The sequence below is a fragment of the Podarcis cretensis genome (assembly GCF_951804945.1).
Source record: "Podarcis cretensis genome assembly, chromosome: Z".
Lineage (NCBI taxonomy): Eukaryota > Metazoa > Chordata > Lepidosauria > Squamata > Lacertidae > Podarcis > Podarcis cretensis.
The window spans coordinates 48,200,643-48,219,769 of NC_137184.1; the positions used below are offsets into that span (position 1 = coordinate 48,200,643).

The following is a 19,127-nucleotide window of genomic DNA, read 5'->3' on the forward strand; positions in this document are numbered from 1 at the left end:
GTTGTACCTCTTCAGTGTTTTAACTAATTTAATGGTGCCCAGTCTTGTATGTGTCTTCTGCCTTGCAGTAGGCAAACCAATGGCTGACTCTCTTCTTCCTCGTTTTTGGTCTGCTCCAGGACTCCAGAGCATACTACCATCTCCTCAACCAAATTGCACCCAAGGGACAGAAGGAAGGGGAGCCGCAAATTGATATCAACATGTCTGGCTTCAGTGTAAGTCATCCCGCTTCTTGGGCTGCTACAAATCTCTTTAGCATCGGGACATTATAGTTGCCTGGCTTTTGGTTAATTTAAAACAGCAGATGCTGTTGAAAGAAAGTGGCACCTTCCCACTGAATTTTGCATGGGCAGCCCCATGTAGAACCCAGGTCTTCTCCATGCATAGCAGTTGCTTTATAGCCCTTCCCCTACCATACAAAGCTGCCTTCTACTGATTCAGACTGTTGGTCCATCTGGCTCACTATTGCCTATACTGATTTGCAGTCTCCAGAGTTTTAGGCTTTGCAGCACTACCTGGAGATGCTGGGGACTGAACCTTCATGCAAGGCAAGTGTCCTAACACTGAGCTGTGGACCTCCCCCACCGCAGCTTGTTTTGTTGGTGGTGGGTGGTGAGGAGGGCGAGCCCTGAACATGTGGGATTGGGCAATCAGTCTGCTAATCATCACTGCCCAGTGATGCGGTTGAAGAAGGTCCTCTTGATAGTTCATGGTGCTATCCCTGCTTTTCCAGGAGAGAGACGACTTGAAGAGGGCTGAGTGCATGCTTCAGCAGGCAGACAGACTGGGCTGCCGGCAGTTTGTCACCCCAGCGGACGTTGTAAGTGGCAACCCCAAACTGAACTTGGCTTTCGTGGCCAACTTGTTCAACAAGTACCCGGCACTCACCAAGCCTGAAAACCAGGACATTGACTGGACACTGCTGGAAGGTAAGGCAGGGCTGCATTTCTTCTCCAGGGTTCTTGTTGGAGGGAAGAGGGTAGTGTGTGTGTGTGTGTGTGTGTTGCAGAGGTGGACAGCTGCAGGTGCTTTTCTCTCTCCTGCACTCAAAGAATTAGCCATGCACATTTCCTTATGTTCAGAAGTTATGCAGGGGGCAACTGGGAAGAAGACATTTCCTGGAGACTCACATGGTGTGTTCACAACTCTCTCTCTCTCAGAAACCATGCTGCCCTGTTCTGCCCAAGCTTTGCAGATTTTTAAGGATTAAATGGATTTTTTCTCGTATACTTGGATAACTTTAATTTTCGCTGTGGTTGCATTAAAAGTTTCCTGATATTTAACTTTTTAAGCTGCCTTCAGTGTTGTTGTTGTTGTTTTGTAAAAGGGGGATCCTAATTTCCTGTCTGTCTCCCCCCCCCTTAACTTAGGTGAGACCCGAGAAGAAAGAACATTTCGCAACTGGATGAACTCTCTTGGCGTGAACCCCCATGTGAACCATCTCTACGGGTAAGTAGCAGGCTCACTGCCTGCCTTGTTTGGAGCAAACGGTTTCTGATACATAGAAGGGGAGCGCCCATTGTCCCTGACCATTGGGCTTGCTGGCTGGTGGTGATGAAGTCCTTCTGCATCTGGGGAGCCACAGAGGGTTTTCACTCAAGGGCATCCTGATCAAATTTGCAGATGACACCAAACTGGGAGGGGTGGCTAACACCCCAGAGGACAGGATCACACTTCAAAACGACCTTGACAGATTAGAGAACTGGGCCAAAACAAACAAGATGAATTTTAACAGGGAGAAATGTAAAGTATTGCACTTGGGCAAAAAAATGACAGGCACAAATACAAGATGGGTGACACCTGGCTTGAGAGCAGTACATGTGAAAAGGATCTAGGAGTCTTGGTTGACCGCAAACTTGACGTGAGCCAACAGTGTGTCGCGGCAGCTAAAAAAGCCAATGCAATTCTGGGCTGCATCAATAGGAGTATAGCATCTAGATCAAGGGAAGTAATAGTGCCACTGTATTCTGCTCTGGTCAGACCTCACCTGGAGTACTGTGTCCAGTTCTGGGCACCACAGTTCAAGAAGGACACTGACAAACTGGAACGTGTCCAGAGGAGGGCAACCAAAATGGTCAAAGGCCTGGAAACGATGCCTTATGAGGAAAGGCTAAGGGAGCTGGGCATGTTTAGCCTGGAGAAGAGGAGGTTAAGGGGTGATATGATAGCCATGTTCAAATATATAAAAGGATGTCACATAGAGGAGGGAGAAAGGTTGTTTTCTGCTGCTCCAGAGAAGTGGACACGGAGCAATGGTTCCAAACTACAAGAAAGAAGATTCCACCTAAACATTAGGAAGAACTTCCTGACAGTAAGAGCTGTTTGACAGTGGAATTTGCTGCCAAGGAGTGTGGTGGAGTCTCCTTCTTTGGAGGTCTTTAAGCAGAGGCTTGACAACCATATGTCAGGAGTGCTCTGATGGTGTTTCCTGCTTGGCAGGGGGTTGGACTCGATGGCCCTTGTGGTCTCTTCCAACTCTATGATTCTATGATTCTATGATCCCTGCTGGAACCTACAGGTGACTCTACACATGTGGGGGTTATGTTCTGGGGCCCTGTGCATGAAATCGTGTAAAATGGGGAGCACCCTCTAAATGCCCTTTCAACGCCCTCTCTGCCACTTCCTCTTCAATCCTTACCAAAAATACTGTATCCAAAAATATCCACAACTAGAATTGAAGCTCTAGGGAGAAAGCCGCTGCTGCTGCTGCTGTGCTGCCCCACACACCGGTTGTTAGGCGGAGAGGTCGAGCAGTATAAACAAAGCCTCAGTGCCTCCAGTCTCTTCGGGGCTTCCTCCTTCCTCACATGTCCTTTTTGCGCTCTGGGGAGGGTCTCTTCATGAGCCACGAAGACACCAGCTCTCGTCCACCTTTTCTGGGTTTGAATTGAACTATTTAATTATTTCCTGGCACTGCGTGTATGCCCAGTTGTGTGTGAGTCGAATGCATATAACTCCGGCGGGGGTTGTGTCTGTATTTTAAATATTGAGCTGGTTTTGCTTTAAAAAGAAAATGTCCCATGTGGCAAAAACACATCAACTATTAATTGATGTTCTCTGTTTCCAGTGATCTGCAGGACGCATTGGTCATCTTGCAGCTCTATGAAAAGATAAAAGTTCCTGTTGACTGGAGTAAGGTCAACAAGCCCCCGTACCCAAAGCTTGGAGCAAACATGAAAAAGGTAATGATGCCTGCTGGAGGCGCTGCTGCTTAGAAACGGTTTTGTACAAATTCAGGGTTCAGATTCAGTTCACATCACAGACGGACAGAGCCTGCTGCCTCCCCCACCTCCCCAGCTTGCATAATTGTGTTCTACAGCACACAGAACACCTGGCAGCTGTGCGTGGCAGGAGTAGAGCAAGCATCACAACAAAGATTCTTCCCAGGAAGGTTTGCCCATAATTGCTGTTTCCATGGAGGAAGGGAAGGGAAGGGCTGTAACTCAGCAGAAGAGCATCTGCTTTTTCAGTGGTGGTTCCCCAATTTGTGGAATGCCTTCGCTAGTGAGGTGCACCTGTCTCCATTATTCTTAACATTCAGGAGGAATTAAAAAACTTTCTTTCTTACTCAGGCATTTGGGAGCTGGGGAATATTGTTCCAAGTAACCCCAAGATTTTTCTGTTTATTCATGGAATCTGTATCCCTCCTTTTTCTCCAAGGAGCTCAAAGTGTCATACATTGTTCTCCTCCTCCTTGTTTTAACCCCCACAGCAACCCTGTGCGGTAGATTGGGCTGAGAGGCAGTGACTGGCCCCCAAAATCACCATGTGAGAGCTTCATGGCTGAGTGGGGATTAGAACCCTGGTCTCCCAGGTCCTAGCCTGACACACTTAACTGCAATACAACTCCATTTCTGCCCAGGTGGGACTGCACCATAGTAGGCTAGCTGGATTGCATCAGTATAAGGCACATCACACAATCTAACCTTTCTCTCTCCCTCTCCACAATTTCCCCCTTTCCCCACGAGCAGCTGGAAAATTGCAATTATGCCGTCGACCTAGGGAAGCATCCGGCAAAGTTCTCCCTGGTTGGCATTGGCGGGCAAGACCTCAATGACGGCAACCCAACTCTCACGCTGGCTGTAGTGTGGCAGCTGATGAGAAGGTATCATTGAGCTTTAGTTTTTGACGTGTGCAAATGCTTCCTTGCAGGACGAAGGCCTTGGTGTGGGCTGCCCACAGGCCTTCCACTGTGGGCAAACGTTTCAGAAAAGGCTTGGGGCCTTTTGTGTCTGGTGTGGTTGCTTTTGCTGTTGTTAACCCAGCTTCTGCTCTCACACGGAAAAACAAAGAAGGTCCACTGGTGCAGCTTCTTTCTCTCCCCCCCTTTTTTTTTTAAGAAAAAGGGAAATAAAAAATGGTTTGCTTATTCATGTGGAAAATTTGGGTCTGGAAAGAATTTGAAGCCCCAGCTATAAGGCAATGACTATGGAAATGTCTTGAATTAGGAAAAAATGACAAATCAAGAGTTGACAACCCCACAGCATATTGAGGGCGCCCCCTCCTGATTTAGCCCAAGGCCTGCAACTCTTGTCCCTGGTTATCCTAGGAAGACTTCTGAGAAGTTTTTTCTTGCTCATTAGCCACCTTTTCACTGCTAAACCCCAAGCAGGTTATTTTATTTGGAAGTTCTCCTCTGTCTTTTGTGATGAACAATGATATCTCCCTTTTCCTGCTCCTAGATATACTCTGAACGTCCTAGAGGATCTTGGAGATGGTCAGAAGGCAAATGATGACATTATCGTAAGCTGGGTAAACAAGACCTTGGCAGAAGCTGGGAAATCGAGCTCTATCCAGAGCTTTAAGGTGCAAAGCATTCGTCTCTCTTTCTTTTAAAATGGGTATTGGATTTCTTGCCTTTATTCTAGCATAAATATTCCTGAAATGGTGCAGCCTGGTATTTTTAGGTGGGTGTGTCTATAGCCACATTCTGGGCCTGAGGCCTGCATAAGTAGCCATCCTGACAGGGAAAAACAGGAGGCTTCTCTTGTGGAATAATTTTCCCCATGCAGACACCTCTGACAGTGAGCAGTTTGCTAGCTTCTTCTAAATCTTCCATTATCCACAAATAACTTAGGCCTTGTTCTAACTGAAGTCTGTGAGACTTCAGGCTGTCATTAGTATCTGGGTGTGAGCTGCTGCCGTGAGTTCTTGTTCCTCCATTTAAACATATCCCTGCTTGTAGATAAGGAGGCTACGCTCAAACTATCCTCTGTGACATGCTACTGCTCTTTATTTATTTATGGAGGTGCAGTCCACCAATTGAGTGGCCACCATCTGCAGTCTGGTTCACCCAAGACATAGTTCCGCACGGTTCTCAATGCTACAGGGCTGCACTAGTGCTGATCCTAACTCAGGGTAAACTGATTGAAATTAATGGGTGTGGGTAACCGAGATGGTTTAATTTCACTGGAACTGCACTTGAGTGAGTAGCTGGACTTAGCTGGATGCAGCCTGTAGATACTGAATATCAGCAGGGCTTCCTTTCAGCCAGAACTCACCAGATCTCAGCTCCGGTTCCTTTCTGGTGGGTGCCATTGCCATTCTAAGAGAACAAGGGAGATATTCATGGGGAGTTCTGGTACCTCTTTTTCTAGAAAAACAGCACTGAATATCAGGTTGTATGGCAGATTCTTAGAGATGATTAAACACCCACAAGAGATTTTTGTAGACCTCAAGAAAGAAATATTGATTCTTCCCAAGTGTAAGAGCTGCTGTTTGTTCCATTGCATTGGTTTTTCCCTTGTGTGGAGCACTCCCTGGTCCTGAATGGGGTAACTGTGCCCCTGAAGGACCAGGTGCGCAGCCTGGGAGTCATTCTGGACTCACAGCTGTCCATGGAGGCGCAGGTCAATTCTGTGTCCTGGCAGCTGTTTACCAGCTCCATCTGGTACGCAGGATGAGACCCTACCTGCCCACAGAGTGTCTCACCAGAGTGGTGCATGCTCTGGTTATCTCTCGCTTGGACTACTGCAATGCGCTCTATGTGGAGCTACCTTTGAAGGTGACCTGGAAACTACAACTAATCCAGAATGTGGCAGCTAGACTGGTGACTGGGAGCAGCCACCAAGACCACATAACACCAGTCTTGAAAGACCTACACTGGCTCCCAGTACGTTTCCGAGCACAATTCAAAGTGTTCGTGCTGACCTTTAAAGCCCTAAATGGCCTCGGTCCAGTATACCTGAAGGAGCGTCTCCACCCCCATTGTTCTGCCCGGACACTGAGGTCCAGTGCCGAGGGCCTTCTGGCGGTTCCCTCCCTGCAAGAAGCAAAGTTACAGGAAACCAGGCAGAGGGCCTTCTTGGTAGTGGCATCCACCCTGTGGAACGCCCTCCCACCAGATGTCAAAGAGAAAAACAACTACCAGATTTTTAGAAGACATCTGAAGGCAGCCCTGTTTAGGGAAGCTTTTAATGTTTAACAGATTATTGTATTTTAATATTTTGTTGGAAGCCGCCCAGTGTGGCTGGGGAAACCCAGCCAGATGGGTGGGGTATAAATAATTTTATTATTATTATTATTATTATTATTATTATTATTATTATTATTATTATACAATTCAACTGTGTGTGTTCTGTGTATGAATTGTCTGTCACCCGCTTCCTCAAATTTTAAATTACGTTAACATACTGACCCCCTTCTCTCATCTAGGACAAGAGTATTAGCAGCAGCTTAGCCGTTGTGGACTTAATTGATGCCATTCAACCTGGCTGTATAAATTATGATCTTGTGAAGACAGGAGACCTGTCAGAGGAAGATAAACACAGTAATGCCAAGTAAGCCTCTTTCCTTCTTCTTCAGTGTCCTAGTTTTTTAGCATTCTACCAAATGTATTCTCATTTGAAACTCTGGCTCCAGGTCTAGTGTGCAGACCTCATAGTCCAAAAACATATGCTGATCCCAGAATTTTTGCTTTCAGGATTCCACATTTAAAGCACATGACTCCCTGCAAAGAATCCTAGTTGAACTGCGGAACTCACTCCCACAGGAGGCAGTGAGGGTCGCCAACTAGGTGGCTTTAAAAAGGGGATTTGGCAAATTCACAGAGAAATTTGGAGCTGTCCGTGGCTACTAGCCGTGGTGCTCAGTCTCCCACTTGGGGGCAGCAGTGCTTCTGAATGCAGTTGCTGGAAGCAGCAGGAGGGGAAGGGGCTCTTGCGATCGGGTCTTGTTTGTGTTCTTCCTCCCAACGGGGTACCTGGTTAGCCACTGTAAGAACAGGACACACGACTAGAAGGGCCTTTGGCCTGATCCCGAGGGGTCTTCTTCTGTAATTTGTTGTGGTTACTGGGAATTGTAGCTCTGTGAAGGGGAAACTACAATTCCAAGGATTCCTAGGAGGGTGAAATCATGTGCTTTAAATGTGTGCTGGATGTGCTTTCATGTATGTTGTGGATCTGCCCATAGTTGGTAAAATGGGGGAAACTATTCTTTGACAGTCTCAGACCCCCAGGGCCAGATTTAGGTTTGATGATTTAGGTTTGATGATTTAGGTTTGATGAGGCCCTAAGCTACTGAAGGTAATGGAGCCCCTTATATGTCCAGCTGTCCTTTGTCAACAACAAATTGTCACTGTTTTTTGTGTTGAATATATGCTATATGGTAATTGATGGACCTAATAGGTATCTAAAGCCATTTGCACATAACAAATAGGAGCCTACACAACACAAAACACTGTTGCTGTATGTAGGTTTTATTTTATTCATTTTTTATCTGATATTTTGGAAATGTACATCCAGGGGTTTTTTTGTTTAATTTTTTTGGGTGGCCCCCAAGAGAATGGGGCCCTAAGCTATAGCTTGTTTAGCTTATACATAAATCTGGCACTGCAGACCCCACATGTTTGGGTGTAGATCTCTTCCTCCTCCTCCTCCATTGTGGTCAAGTGGCAAAAGGGTTCAAGACACCTGACATCCCTTCATTTGCTCCTAGGTATGCCGTGTCAATGGCTAGGAGAATCGGGGCCCGTGTGTATGCTCTCCCCGAAGACCTGGTGGAGGTGAAACCCAAGATGGTAATGACAGTGTTTGCCTGCTTGATGGGCCGAGGAATGAAGAGAGTTTAAGAGTCCAAGCACCAAAACCAAAGCACCCAGACCAATCCACCCCCACCCCCACCCGTTTGTGTCTTGCGAGAGCAGCTGATTCCAGAGGGAAAGGCTGCCAGCTTCTACAGCAGCAGCAGCAGCAGCAACAACAAAAGAACTCTTGGTGTGGTTTTTGTTTTGTTTTGTTTTTAAAGGGGAACTCTCCATTTTGTCCTGCAAAAGACAGAAATGTGATGAGAATTCTCAGAGAAAGAGATGGGGGGGGGGAGCGTTAACCAGCCACAAGAGCTCTCTTCCCCCAGATATTTTTTTAAAAAAAGAAAGGTTTGTTTTCTCAAGTGCCTGCAAGAAAGCATTTGGATATTTTTGTGGAGCAGACTGCTGGGCTGGCAGCTGAGGCTTCCATGCTTAGATGCTCCGTTCTTTAGTGGGCTGTCAGAGCTGGCTGGCATCAGTCCTTAATAGTGATGCATCTCACTCTTCTGTCTTAACAAAGGGGGGGAGAGTCTAGTTTTTATTTTATTTCAGGTGGTCTTAGAATGTGTGACAGCATTGAGTTTCCATTGAATTTTTGCTGCAGTTTCATTGAGGCAAAGGCAGTAACCAGAACTGTGTGTTACCCCAGGCACAAAAAGAATGAAAGAAAGGATTCTACATCTTGGCTAATAAAAGGCTGCATTTTGCAGCTAGTTGTAAATTATAGAACTGGGTGAAGTTGTACACATTCTGTAATTCTGCAGCATTTTCTCAGCAACTATAGGCTGGTAGGTTTAATTTGTTCTGCATGATTTGGGCCGCAACCCTAAGCCCACTTACGAGGGGGTAAGCCCCGTTGAAGTAAATAATACATTTGGGTGGGTATGGTTAGGATTGCAGTGACAGTCACAGGGAGGAGCAAAGCCAGGTGCTTATTCCCTATCACTTTCACACTGGAAATCTTAATGTGAAATGCCAGTGGTTTCTAAAATTTCAACTAGCATGGCCTACACTTCCTCAAACATGCTCTCTGTAAAGATAAAAACTTGTTTTTTGAAAACAAAAGCCCAATTAACCTCACCCAGTTCTTTTCCCAGGGGTCCTGTGGGATGGAAATCTGCACACAGCTGGTCTCAAGGGAGGAGACAGGAAGGGGCCGGGTGGAAATGGTACTTCCAAAGAAGAGTCTTCCAGCAGTATTCTCAAAACATGGTGCTGCTCTTATCTTTATTTTTCTTCCGTACAGCCTAACGATGCTTTTTATTCCTTCGCAGGCACAAGCATAGCAGGGTTCTCCCCCCCTTTTTTTGGCTAAGTTTTCTCTTTATATAGAAAACAAATTATTTTGTTTTGAGAAGCACCACCTTCAAAGGCTACTGCATTGCCAACTGCTTCAGTAAACCAAAAGAACCAAATGAATGCCTTTTTTGTGTGTGTAATATTATCTTGGTTCAGTTTGTATTTTGCTAGAGATCTTTGTTGTTTAACCCCAGAGTATGTATGCAAAACATCTTAAGTTTTTAAATATGCGCGCGCGCACACACACACACACACACACACACACACCTATCCATCTATCACCCATCTATCTATCTATATACAGGGCTCCCCCCCCCCCAGCCGGAACTCACTGGAACTCAGTTCTGGCCCCTCTCAGGTGGGCACAATTGCCATTATAAGGGAGCAAGGGAGGCGCTCATGATGAGTTCTGGCACCTCTTTTTCGTGTGTGTGTGTGTGTGTGTGTGTGTGTGTGTATGTATGTAGAAAAGCATGGCAGATGGGACCAGACCAATTCCACAAACAGCAGGGACCAGTAATTGCGGAATGTGCTGAGATTTCAGAAATATTTTTTTATATAAATAAAAAAGGGAAATGTTATCAGCAATGAGAAGGCATTCTATCCATAGGAGCAAGTGTACTCTGGCTTTGGCGAGCTGTTAGCTACCCTTCAGGTCATATTGTTATCCTGAGCTATTCAAAATGATGTAATATGGAGACAAAGCAAAAGTTGTTTAAAGTTGAAATAAAGTTGTTTAAAATACAGACCAAATCTGATTTCTGTCAGCGTGCCAGTTTCTCGCACCTCCTGGTTCAAGCCCAATATAAGGATGTCAGAAGAGCCTGCAGCTGGATGTAGGCCAGTGGCCCAGCCAGTCCAGCATCCTGTTCTCACAGTGGCCAACCAGAGATCGGTGGGAAGCCCACAGTCAGGATCCAAGCACAAGAGCAGCTCTCCCCTGCTGCCTTTCCCAGCAGCTGGTATTAAGAAGCATGACTGCCTCTGACCATGGAGGCAGAGAATAGCCATCATGACCGGTAGCTGTTTGCAGCCTTCTCCTCCATGAATTTGCCCAATCCCATTTTACAGCCCTCTCTGCCTAAGTTGAGGGCCATCATTGCTTCCCAGGGGAGTAAATTCCATAATTTAACTCTGTAACACTGTGTGAAGGAGTTACTGCCTTTTTTCTGCCCTAAATTCAGATTCATTGAATGCCTAGTGAAATTCAGCTCAATGCATGTAATAGCCCTTTCCTGCATCATCAAACACGTGGCTCATAAGAGGTGCTTTGGCACGGGGGGGGGGGGGCATGCAGTAAGCAGGTGCAACACTACTTCTCAGTTCAAAGCCTGAACACTCCTTTCCACTCACATGACGGGATAGGGGACCCTAAATCAGGATGTGGGCTCCATCATTGGAGGTGTTCACCATTCCTGTAGGAACAGCTTGCTGAACCAGCTCACCCAGGAATGCACAGAGGATTCCTTATGATGCCTTATGAGGAACGGCTAAGGGAGCTGGGCATGTTTAGCCTGGAGAAGAGGAGGTTAAGGGGTGATATGATAGCCATGTTCAAATATATAAAAGGATGTCACATAGAGGAGGGAGAAAGGTTGTTTTCTGCTGCTCCAGAGAAGCGGACACGGAGCAATGGTTCCAAACTACAAGAAAAAAGATTCCACCTAAACATTAGGAAGAACTTCCTGACAGTAAGAGCTGTTCGGCAGTGGAATTTGCTGCCAAGGAGTGTGGTGGAGTCTCCTTCTTTGGAGGTCTTTAAGCAGAGGCTTGACAACCATATGTCAGGAGTGCTCTGATGGTGTTTCCTGCTTGGCAGGGGGTTGGACTCGATGGCCCTTGTGGTCTCTTCCAACTCTAGGATTCTATGATTCTATGACTGAGCAACATTCTATGTAAGAGATTCTGGGGACGGAAAACTTGCAATGCAGGTAGCTATGTTTGCTCTTCCCAGCCCAAACAAACAGTTTGGGATTTTGATTGTGAAATAGCACGGAGGAAGGGGTTTTAAAAAATGACCCCAGTGCTCATGTTGCAAACAAACTGGCAGCTCTCCTCATGGCTGTATTTTGGGTGCGGAATTCAGAAGCTCAATAATGTATCACTTGGTGTAATGTGTAGTTTGGCCCTGTGTCACTGGTTGCAATGAAGCCCAAATGGTGCTGCTTTGTACATTTCTTCTCCATCCCTCTGGCATGCCTATCATAGATCATTCTGTACCGGTTGCATTTCTTTACTACTAGCTGGAGAAGCATGCATCTTTCAAAACATACCTTGTAAATAATATGTATCCATATCTTGCAAACTTGCTGGAAATCTTAGGAAGGCTCCTAGTATCCTAAAAAGTGAAGTTATTCTCTGCAATGAAAGGACATTTTGCACTTTGGAGGGTTATCCAAGATTCTAGTCCTTATTAGATGAAACAAAATGAAAACCTTTTGGGGGCATCTATTGACAAACTCAGAACCTAGAAGAGGTCACTGTTATGTTTGCCCTGCCTGTTCTTAGGTTTTCCTTCCCCTTTCCCTAAGGATGGGAGACTGGTAGCCCTACATATGTTACCAGACTACAACTCCCTTTGCCCCAGCCAGCCTTGCCAATGTTCAGGGAATGGTGGGAGTTGTAGTCCCAGCAACATCTTCAGGACCTCAGGTTCTCCATCCCTGACCAAACCCACCTGCTTCCAAGATGTTGCAAGTTAGGGAGTTTGTGGAGTGTGTGAAGGCATCAGGACCAGAACATTCTGCAAGAAGAAAGGATGGACTGAATAATATCTGAAAGGACTTGGGGAGATGGCTTCCTGTACTGTAACTTGGGGCAAAGAACACACTCTAGTGGCCAGAATTGTGGTAACATTTAGGGAAAGTTGTATTTCTAAGGTTTGGTAGCTCATAACTTAAATCTTGTTTTAGAATAATACCAGAAACTGATGCCATAAAAACATATAGCAATAGAAAGATGATTTAATGTGGAATATAATGCTACAAATTTTGCTGAATCATCTTTATTGTATCAAAAGGTATAGCCAAATAACCAGAAAAAGAAAGCACAACTGCCTTGTGTGGCAAGAAGTAAAGTTAAAGGGACCCCTGACCATTAGGTCCAGTTGTGGCCAACTCTGGAATTGCAGCGCTCATCTTGCTTTATTGCCAATGGAGCCAGCGTAAAGCTTCTGGGTCATGTGGCCAGCACGACTAAGCCACTTCTGGCAAACAGAGCAGTGCACGGAAACGCTGTTCGCCTTCCCGCCAGAGAGGTACCTATTTATCTACTTGCACTTTGACATGCTTTCGAACTGCTAGGTTGGCAGGAGCAGGAACCGAGCAACGGGAGCTCACCCCATCGCAGGGATTCGAACCATTGACCTTCTGATCGGCAAGTCCCTAGGCTCTGTGGTTTAGATTTCCTTAACTCAAAAGTAACCAGTGGCAAATGGAGTGTAAAGAGTTGACTAGTCACCTAGAAAATGGTGTCATAGCCCTGACCTAAATCCAATAGAAAATATGTGAAGCAAATGAAAGAAACTATTTTAGTCAGGGGCAATCAAGGAATAAAGCACAATTGCTAGAAGCAATCATGCAATCTTGGTTTCACATTATAATACCTGGTGGCCTAAACTCCTTGGTTCACTCCATGGGATGCCGATGTAGGGCTGTGATTGTGGCCAAAGGTTTCCATACAAAGTATTAAAACAGAAATGGTGAGAAGTTATGAAATACCCTTTATCATGTTTTTTTGTGTTTATTTTATTTGGCTATACAGTAGTTTTTTTATAGAATAAAGATAATTCATCCCAGATTGTTGCATTATATTCTTCATTGTAATCTTATTCCAAAAAAGACTGATGTTTAAGCCACCAAGCCTCAGAAATACAACTTTTCCTAAACGTTCCCATAATTTTGGCCACTAGTGGGGAGTGGCCATAAGCTCAGTGGCAAAGCGGATGGTCCTTCAGATTCAACCCCTGGCATCTCCAGGTAGGACAGGGAAGCCTGGAGAGCTGCTGCCAGTCAATGCAGACACTGCTGGGCTAGATTTGACTCGGCATAAGGCAACATAGGGTTTGTTTGTTTGTTTATAATCTTCATCATTATTTTAATAACTTAAATATCCACTTAACATAACAACATCTTTAAACAGTTTGACAGATTGCAATCATGATACCACAAGCAAAAACAAAAAAAAAAGAAAACAAAGCAGAGTATCAAAATACTATAGGAACCCAGTAGAACTTTACCAAAACAGAAACACTGAAATTATGCCTGCAGGCTGTTACAATGATTCAAAGAAAAAACAGTGACCCATGTTCAAACCCTAAACTGGTTAATCTTAACTACTGTCTGTTGAAACAAGCCAACTTTACAACCCGTGGTTCCTATACTGTGCACACAAAGACTCAACTTTAATCCCTGACATCATCAGACAGAAAGCACAGATAGGAAGTCCCTGGAAGGATCCCTCTCTGCATAAGACCTGTATGGGGAAGCTGAGCTACAGCCCACAGTTCCCACACCAAAGCATCCTTTCGCAGTTGTCTTGGAACAGGCAGCAGCATTCCAGATTAAAAGCCCAGAGCCCTGGCAGCTAACCTGTCCTACTGAACTTTTGGCTCTCTTAAGTATCCATATGCCCTTGCCCAGCCAAACCACCATGAAATTAGCCTCTCATGAGCATGTCTGCAGCCAGTGGCGTAGGTTGCCAGTGCCCAGGGCCACAAGGAGTGGTGGGGAGGGGAGGGAAATGGACCAAGTACACATGCACGTTCAGCTGCCCAACAGCACCCACAGCACCCAGGAGATTACAGCCACAGAGATCTGAAAAGAAGAGGTCACTTCCTGGTTTGCATGGAGTGACAGAAGCACACAGCTGTATTGAGGCAGTTGAAATTTTGCACCCCTAACGATTTTGCGCACTGGGCAGCTGTCCCTGTGCCCCTCCCCCACACTATGCCACTGCCTGCAGCATTAATCACACTTTTGCTAATTGATAGCTTGGCGGGGGCTAAACTGTAAGCACAGTTTATTAATGGACAGGGAGCAAACCCCCCTCCCAAAAAGGGATTAGAGAAATGATCTGTCCCTTTATAGCAGGCAGCTTGAAATGAAGGTGGGTTACAAAGCCTTGACAAGGAGATTGTGGATACCTAGTTGCTTAGGTAACGAGAACACAGCTGAGTACGAGGCCCAACAGGCAAGGAGGAGGCAAAACGATTTCTCAGCAGCAGCAGCAGCAACAACCAGGTCAGAAGCCCCACTTGGGTAGGGCCCATCGCAGCCTTCTTCCTTCATGACCCCAGACTGTGGCGAGCAGCTGGGTAAGGCCCCCTGAGCATGCTGGCCAAGCTGAGATGTGTTGTGAGTGGTGGGAAAGGCACAGTGCAAGCCCTCAATGACCCCTTGGTAGGTGAGGATCCAAGTGGCGAACCACAACATTCCGCAGTCACACTGCCAAGGGTTGTGTGACAGGAGGACGTATCTCAGCTTGGGGAGCTCTACCAGGAGGTGGCTGGAGAGGTAGCTCAGGTTGTTCCTGTTCAAGTGGAGGAAGTCCAGTTCCTTCAAGTGTGTGAAAGCAGGGCCTGCAGTCAGGGAGGGGAGAGAAACTGGATTTCATTTGCATTCGATGGCAAGCAGTCAAATTCACGCTTCTCAAACCAATAGGCAGACTGAAATGCAGCTGGTCCTTTGACACCTGCCCTTCTCAGAACTTTGTGATGTGGTTCTACAGACAACCAAAGCACAGATTAGGCAGAAATGTGCATAAATATGTATATACATAGTACAATCACAACTTACATGCATTTAACTGGCGTGATTCCAACCGTGTGCAGTTGAAGGTTGTCTGGTTGAAACACTGCAAGTAAGATGGAGAACTTGGGAAAAAAATTTCACTGCATTTTCCAGGTGTGGAAAGAGCTTTTAAGCTCTCTGCCTCACTTGGAGGGCAAGGCCCACTTAGCATGCTGGCTCCAGAAGGCTGGGGATGCTTGTGCAGCGGCAGTTCCAAGGGGGCAGTTTGAGCATACACATTTTTGAGTGTACACAGAAGCCTTGGAACTGAACCCACACATAAGCTGTGATCATATTGTATATAGTGGAACCTCATGTTACATACCGTCCTCCTTGCAAACGCTAGGAGGTTACAAGCTCTGCTAACCCGGAAGTAGATGCATCTTGTTGTGAACTTTGCCCTGGGATGCAAGTGGAAGTCGTGCACCGGCAGCACAGCAGTAACAGGAGGCACCATTAGCAAAAGCGCGCCTCAGGTTATGAATGGTTTTGGCATAAGAATGGACCTCCGGAATGAATTAAGTTTGTAACTGGAGGTACCACTGTATATACACAAGGTTCAAGGTCTTTGCATGAATTTACAAAGCCCAGAACAACTTGGACTAGGCCAGCTCAGGGACCACCTAAACCCTTATCTCCTTGCTTGATCAGTGAGATCAACACTGGAGTGTTATTGATCATTCTTTGAGTTGGTGAGGCTCACTTGATAACAGCAAGAAATAGAGACTTTAGTGTTATCAGCACAGTTCTGCAGAATGCTCTGTCAATAGATTCAGCAGATCAAATAATAAATTAATAAATATTGATGAAAATTTTGTGTGCAAAATTCACATTAGTAAAAATCACTTGTGCTGACAGTACATTAGACATATGTATATCAGTCCATTGTTTCTTAGCTTAATGTATACAAAAATGTGTTTATTAGGTACAATTGTACAATTATCATGGAAATGCTGATGAATTTTCGCAAGGCTGTTGTTGTTGCTTTTAAAGCCACAAATTCCTACAGAAATGTGGGAGCTTTTAGAATTTAAGATGGGGGGGGGGAGGCATGATAAACTAAGAGGAACTGAAATGGCCAAGACCTGTCCATTCTTACCTGCAATGGACAAAATCCGGTTGTTGTTGAGGTAGAGCCTCCTCAAGTTCTGGAGACTGTCGAAAGGGCAGCTGATTCTGGTGAGCCGATTGGCCTCTAGGTGGATGCTCTTGAGCTGCGTCAATCCACTGAAGAGCTGATTAGGCAAATTGGAGAGACGGTTGTGTCCTAAATTTAACGTGCCAAGCCTGTCCAGTTGGAGGAAGGCGTCCTTTTGGATGGTCCAGATGCGATTCTTCCGGAGGTTCAGCTCTCTCAGGGCTCCCATGTCCTTCAGGGAGTCTCTACCAATGGCTTCGATGTGGTTCCTCTCCATTGACAGCTGTGTGAGGCTCGTCAGGCTCCGGAAAGCTTGTGGGATGTAACGCATGTTGTTGGAGGTTAGGTCGAGGGCTTCCAAAGAGGGGAGGTGGGAGAAAACAAAAGGGTGGATTTCAAAGAGGTTGCAGTGGGATAAATCCAAACTGATGAGGTTATGAAGGCCTTGGAAGGTGTTGGCATGGAGGTAGGTCAGCCTGGGGTTCCTGCTGAGATATAAGACCCGCAGGTTGCAGAGTGACTTAAAAGCTCCCGGGTACAGGAAAGTGAGGTTGTTGCGATCCAGCCAGAGGCTGTTCAGGTAGGTGAGGTTGCTGAAGGCGTCGGTGGTCAGCAAGCGCAGAAAGTTATTGGACAGGTTCAGCGAGATGGTGGAAGCAGCAATTTCCCTAGGGAGGCTGCGGAGTCCAGCGCTGTTGCAGTAAATGGTGGCACCAGGGGAGCAATTGCACGAGGAGGGGCAAGTCGAGGGGCCCAAGCCAGGCCTCAATGAACTGGTGAAGATCAAAAGAAGAAGCAGGAGGTGCATGTCCCAGCATAGGATCAAGAACGCGGACTGCCTTGCAGAGAGAAATGGCAGAGGGGACTGAGATGAATGAGGTGGCTTTTGAGAAGTGAAATGAAGCCAAGGGAGATTAAGCTTCCTATGAACAAGGAGGGATAAAGTTCTTAGTCAAATGAGAGCTTACAAGAAGGACTGGCCAAAGAGTGAACGAATCTGTCTTAAGTTCAGTTCTCTGCATTTCCACATCAAGTTACAGCTCCGTTTTCAAAACCAACCCTTATGAAATTTAATCTGCATTTTAGCGATAATTCCTCCTGACCCATAACTTTTGTATGCAATTTTGCTCCATGCAGACAGTTTTGCAAAGCTGTCTCCTCAATATAGATGCTGTTTTCATTTTTATGCACACTTTAACCTAGCATTTGCAGTTTTAGAAACATTAACCAGGATGGAGAACCACATTGCAAACATTAGGAAAAGTGAAAATTCCAATATATGTGTTTAAGTTTGCATGGAAAGAGCAAATTAGGCAGGTTTGCCTTTCTGTATATATTTATAAAAAATATTTGAATACTACAATTTTATAACAAAAATCAAAGTGGTTTGCAACAATATTACACTAAAATAAAAAACACACATAAATTAAAACAGTTTAGGAACTATTCCCAAAAAGCAAGTGTGAACTGAATCCAATTTCTGCTCCAGACTGGAACAGCATGTTATTAACCACAACAAGGATGCCTGCAGTCTACTTGTTTTGACTGATGAAGAAACATAGCTGTCAACCTTCCCTTTTTTTGCGGGAAATTCCCTTATTCCAGCGCCGTTTCCCGCTGCTATCCCGCATTGTTAGATATCCCGTAGACTGTCCCCGGGACAGGTGAGGCTGCTGATACCTTATTTTCAAATCTGAAAGTTGACAGCTATGTGAAGAAAGCATTTAATAGCTTGCTTGTCTGCTGGCCCCCGACATCCTTAGATGCTCTTCACCTATGATCTGCCTTTTTGAGAATTTTGTTGTAGCTGTTGCTCCCTTTAACTTTCTAGTTCAGTATGTGAATCTGTTCTGATGCCTTCTGTGACTTGAGGATTCTGCCTCAACCAGGGCATCCCTTGTCATTCTACACAACAGCCGTGGATCTGTGTGGTTAAGCCCGGATCTACTGCAATCCCATAGAAAGTGGGGTCGGGGCTCCCATGCAACACTTTTCTCCCCAACTAGACTCCATTACCCGAAGAGGGTCTGGCTAAGCAGGGACAGTATGGTGAGTTGCTGGAAATGTGACAGGCTGCTTCTCCTCCTCTTCCTCCTCTTCCTCCTCCTTGAATGGATGTGGATTTATTTTTATTCTTTAGATTTCTTACTTGCCATTTATCATAAGGAATGTGGCAGGCTTCTGAGTTATGCAGCACTCTTCATCTGGCATGAAAGGTAAGATGTCCAACCACCACCCGCTCTGTGCAACATATTGTGTGATGAATACTTTTAATAAACATACCGTGTTTGTTATTTGATTTATTCAACTTTTATCATGTATTTCCATCCAAAGGGGCCCAGGGCAGCAAACAACAAAACTATCAAAGCAATGCAAAGATTTTGAAAATGTTTTAAAACACTCAAATATCCTCAAAATTTCAAAGACGCCAGAAACAGACTATTTCTACAAAACAAACAAACAAAACCATTATGCTGAAATGTTAATAACATACACAGCTCACCATGGAGGGTATTCCAGAACTGAGGAGCCACCAGTGAGAAGACCCTGTCATGGCAACATCCAGCAGCAATACCACCCAAGGACCCAGCTAAGGACTTCAGGGTGCTGTTTTTTTCTTACAGAGTCTAGGCTAATATGATACCCTTGTTTTGTTTTTTGTTTTTTATATGGCTGGAGTGGGGGCTGGAGGGATGAAAACCATGGGCTTGGAGAGGGCCCCTTTTGCTCATTAAATTCCATGCACACACAATTCCAACCAAAGCAGATGGGTGAGGGACAGCTCAGTCAGTAGAGCAGGAGACTATTAATCTCAAGGTCATGGGTTCGAGCTCTGCTTGGAGCAAAATGTTCCTGCACTGCTGGGAGTTGGACT

At 45.6% G+C, this 19,127-nt stretch overlaps 2 protein-coding genes across 5 annotated transcripts in view; one reads left to right on the forward strand and one right to left on the reverse strand.

Annotated features, from left to right (window-relative positions):
* Positions 1-10,078, forward strand: part of PLS3 (plastin 3) — a 65,398-nt gene extending 55,320 nt beyond the window's left edge. For all 4 annotated transcript variants that reach the window (XM_079962797.1, XM_079962798.1, XM_079962800.1 and 1 more), the window contains 8 exons: positions 120-215; positions 734-929; positions 1,371-1,449; positions 3,068-3,182; positions 3,972-4,105; positions 4,683-4,806; positions 6,655-6,779; positions 7,936-10,078. In XM_079962797.1, coding sequence (XP_079818923.1) covers positions 120-215; positions 734-929; positions 1,371-1,449; positions 3,068-3,182; positions 3,972-4,105; positions 4,683-4,806; positions 6,655-6,779; positions 7,936-8,068 — 1,002 coding nt within the window. In that variant the 3' untranslated portion in view covers positions 8,069-10,078. The remainder of the gene's footprint in view (positions 1-119; positions 216-733; positions 930-1,370; positions 1,450-3,067; positions 3,183-3,971; positions 4,106-4,682; positions 4,807-6,654; positions 6,780-7,935) is intronic.
* Positions 10,079-14,156: 4,078 nt separating this feature from the next.
* Positions 14,157-17,478, reverse strand: LOC307207390 (uncharacterized protein). Its single transcript, XM_079961163.1, has 2 exons — positions 16,214-17,478; positions 14,157-14,903 (listed from the first exon to the last, which is right to left on the reverse strand). Exons 1-2 carry the CDS (start codon positions 17,058-17,060, stop codon positions 14,437-14,439), a joined length of 1,314 nt encoding a protein of 437 aa, XP_079817289.1. The 5' UTR covers positions 17,061-17,478; the 3' UTR covers positions 14,157-14,436.
* Between the last annotated feature and the right edge of the window lie 1,649 nt (positions 17,479-19,127).